At 29.9% G+C, this 3,492-nt stretch overlaps 1 protein-coding gene across 1 annotated transcript; it reads left to right on the top strand.

Moving 5' to 3' along the window:
- Window positions 1–367: 367 nt before the first annotated feature.
- LOC136079142 (metabotropic glutamate receptor 7-like) lies at window positions 368–1,714 on the top strand (the record flags this gene model as incomplete). The annotated part of the gene is made up of 1 exon (XM_065794860.1): window positions 368–1,714. A coding segment is annotated over one exon (1,323 nt), but the record flags the coding sequence as incomplete, so codon positions are not given.
- Between the last annotated feature and the right edge of the window lie 1,778 nt (window positions 1,715–3,492).

Genomic DNA, 3,492 nt, shown 5'->3' with positions numbered 1-3,492 from the left:
ACATTAGGATCTATTTTATAAACTTCTTCACTAGAACCAACATATGGTTCTAGTGAAGAAGTTTATAAAATAGATCCTAATGTTGTTAGAGGAATGTTTGGAGTAATTCCAATGCAAGTAAGATACGAGCCATTTGAAGCAATGTTAAAATCTATGACACCGGATTTGGTGTACAAAAATCCATGGATTAACGAATATTGGAAAGAAAAAAGCTGTGAAGCTAGCAAACGCGACAACTTGCAAAAACATTAATTTGAGTGACCTACCTAAGAGCAAATACGTAGAAGTTTTTCATGCTGTTCAATCAATTGCTTTTGGACTGCATGCTTATATTAAATCAGAAAACCCATATACTATTGAAACGTAAAAACTTTTTTCATATATTAAAAATGTAAATTTTTCGGGTATAAATAATTTATCAGTTTCATTTGATGCTAATGGAAACCCCAGGGATGCAGGTTACTCTATAACTAACTTGAAGGTAGATCACCATTCTAATTCAACATGCCAAGTAATTGGTTTTTGGACTAAATCATCAGGTAAAATAGTTTTTACTTCCAATGAGCAAATAAATTTTGCAGGAGGTTTATTAGAACCACCTGTTTCATCTTGCAGAGAAATATGCAAACCTGGTTATTTTAAACATTCATTTGAAAATGCATGTTGCTGGCAGTGTGTAAGATGCGGAAAAAACAGTGTTCAATCAAAATATGGACAGATTAGTTGTAAACTTTGCCCTGATGACAAAATAGTAAATACTGAAAAAACATTATGTGTTTCGCCTAAACAAATTTTTATAAAACCTGATAGCAAAGAAGGTATTTTCTTACTAATTTGTTCAACCATTGTATTTTTATTTGTAGTATACGTTGTGTACATATTTTATAAACATGGAGAAACACCAATTGTGAAAGCGTCAAACAAAAACTTATCTTTATTGCAACTTGGAAGTATTATTTGCTTGCTAATGCTGCCATTTCTTTATTTTCAAACGGAAAATACGAAATACAGGTGCGGAGGCCGTCTAATTTATTTTGTATGCTTTAGTTCTATAACTATATCTGTAACGTTTACAAAAGCTGATCGATTATTACGGATATTCAACAACAGTAAATCAGGTTGTTTGACAAAAAACAGTATTTTAAAAACAAATAAAGTGCAGTTTATGACAGTTGCAGCTCTAACTTTATTAGGTATTTTAATATGTATTGTTTCTTACTTTGCTTTTCCTATTGAAGTCTGTGACAAAAAAAAGATGGAAGAAGAAGAAGAACCGCGAACTGTTTGCTACTGCGCCGGTTCCTACGACTCCATCTTATTTTTAGCAATTGGATATGTAGCAGTAATAGCACTATTTTGTGGAGTATATGCATTTAAAGCACAAAACTTACCTGAAACTTACAATGAAGCAAGATTAACAAGCTTTGCATTGTTTATATTTTTATTATCGTGGCTGATGTTTGTTCCTATATACTTAAGCACAAAAGATCATCAACAAAAACTTTCAGTTTGGTGTTTTATGTGTTTTTCATCTACGACATGCTATGCTTTTATCATGTATTCACCAAAAATATATTTTATTTTCTTTAAAACGGAAGAGAATACAAAACATAGGTTTAGAGCCAAAATTCACCAACCAAAATCTACATTTAACGCATCAACAAACGAATTTGAAATTCAAGAAAACTAAATTTTTAAAATTGAATTATAACCTAAATAGTTAGATAAAGTCAAATATTCGTTTAAATAAAAAATGAAGAGAAATAATTAAATTAAAAGTCAATTAATTAATAATTAGTTCTATTAAAGTTGAAAGCAAAGTTGATAAATCGTCCCCTTAGTATTATCTTGTTCTATCTACAAATGTAATAAATAAAATATTCTATCTTATGTAAAATAAATACAAAAAAAGATTATTTATAAATAAATACAATGTTCAATGTAATATAGTATAATATATTATATTAAGTAGAACATTGCATTTATTTATATACATACATTTTTTGCATTTATTTTATTTATTAGATAGAACATTTTATTTATTACATTTGTAGATAGAAAGGTAATACTGAGGGGACCAAATGGCTTGAATCTTTTCACCTCCACATTTCTTACGCAGAAGTCGGCGGCTGCCTCCCAATAAACCTCTAAAAAAATGTTCTTTTTTCCACCTCCAGTGGCTTCCGCCTTTGTAATAGCAGCCACAGCCAGAGTTTTATTTGTAGGCAAAATGTTTTAGTGACAGATGCCAATAAGGAGGCGGAAGCCTTTCGTGGCCGCCTCCAAATAAAATTTTGGAGGAAAAATCATTCGGAGGCCGTCTTCAGTGGCTTCTGTCTCCCAGCTGGCTGCGGCCGCTAAATTGGAGGCGGAAATATTTGCCTCCCGCCGGCGGTTGTAATGAAAAATTTTTAAATTTTTATAAAAAGTAAAACTTATTTTTAAAAAATAATTTTTTTGCAACGTAATTAAAAGTAAAAAGTTATTATTTGGCTATTATTTAATTTGAACTTAGTCAAGCCAAATAAAAGCCTATCGAGATTCTATTACCTATACAAACTCTAGTGTAGTTACCTATATAAACTTTATATAAACTCTAGTGTAGTATACTATTTTATTAATGCGTTTTCAACTAATAATACAATTTTACTTGCTAGTAAAAAGATATTTTCAAAAATTTTTATTCACTTGTAAATATGTTGTGTTAAATTTTTACTGTCTTGAGATTTTATACTCCCCACGTAAAGTTGTATTTTACGACCACGTTGTACTATTGACAAAATACAAAGCTTGATCACAAAAAATTATAAATAGCTTAAAACAAGCTACAATCTTTTAAATGTTTAAAATTTTTTGACTAAATAGATTTTTTTTTGCGAATGAAAAAATTGATATGCAGCAAATATTTTGACATACCGTTAACAAACAGTATCATATTCACAACTACCTACAATTTAAGTGCGCAAGGTTTTAAACTAGTCTTAATTAATAGTTATTAGTATAACGACTATGTTATATTTAAACGGTATAAGATATGAGGTAACAGTTGGACACCACTTCCCAGTGGGCACAGGACCTAAATAAGACGTTTTTTGAACGTTCAAAAGACGTCCAAAACGTTTAAAAGACGTTTAAAAAACGTATTTTTTACGTCCTGCGCCCACTGAGTTTTTAGTCAAAATTTAAAATTAATAATTTCTATTGACGTCATCTTTGGTTTATCTTTTTAGCGACTTTATATTAGCATTATTTTAGGTCTCAGTTATTCAGTTTGAAATATAACGAATAGATTATTACTCAACTTGCCAAGTAAATAAGGAATTCTTAATATATGAGAGGGTCAGAATTCTAAAAAAGTGAACAATAAAATCAACAAACTTTCGACTAAAAAATTTTCGCAAATAGCTGCAGCAAATAAAATTATTCGCTGTTCTGAATAAAATATTGAGTAGCTCATTGGATGTCACAAAGTCCACCTTATGATGTAGTATT

This window comes from Hydra vulgaris, chromosome 04, assembly GCF_038396675.1.
Source record: "Hydra vulgaris chromosome 04, alternate assembly HydraT2T_AEP".
Taxonomy (NCBI): domain Eukaryota; kingdom Metazoa; phylum Cnidaria; class Hydrozoa; order Anthoathecata; family Hydridae; genus Hydra; species Hydra vulgaris.
Note: the sequence above shows the minus strand (reverse complement) of the source record. Positions and strands in the feature narration are given on the sequence as shown.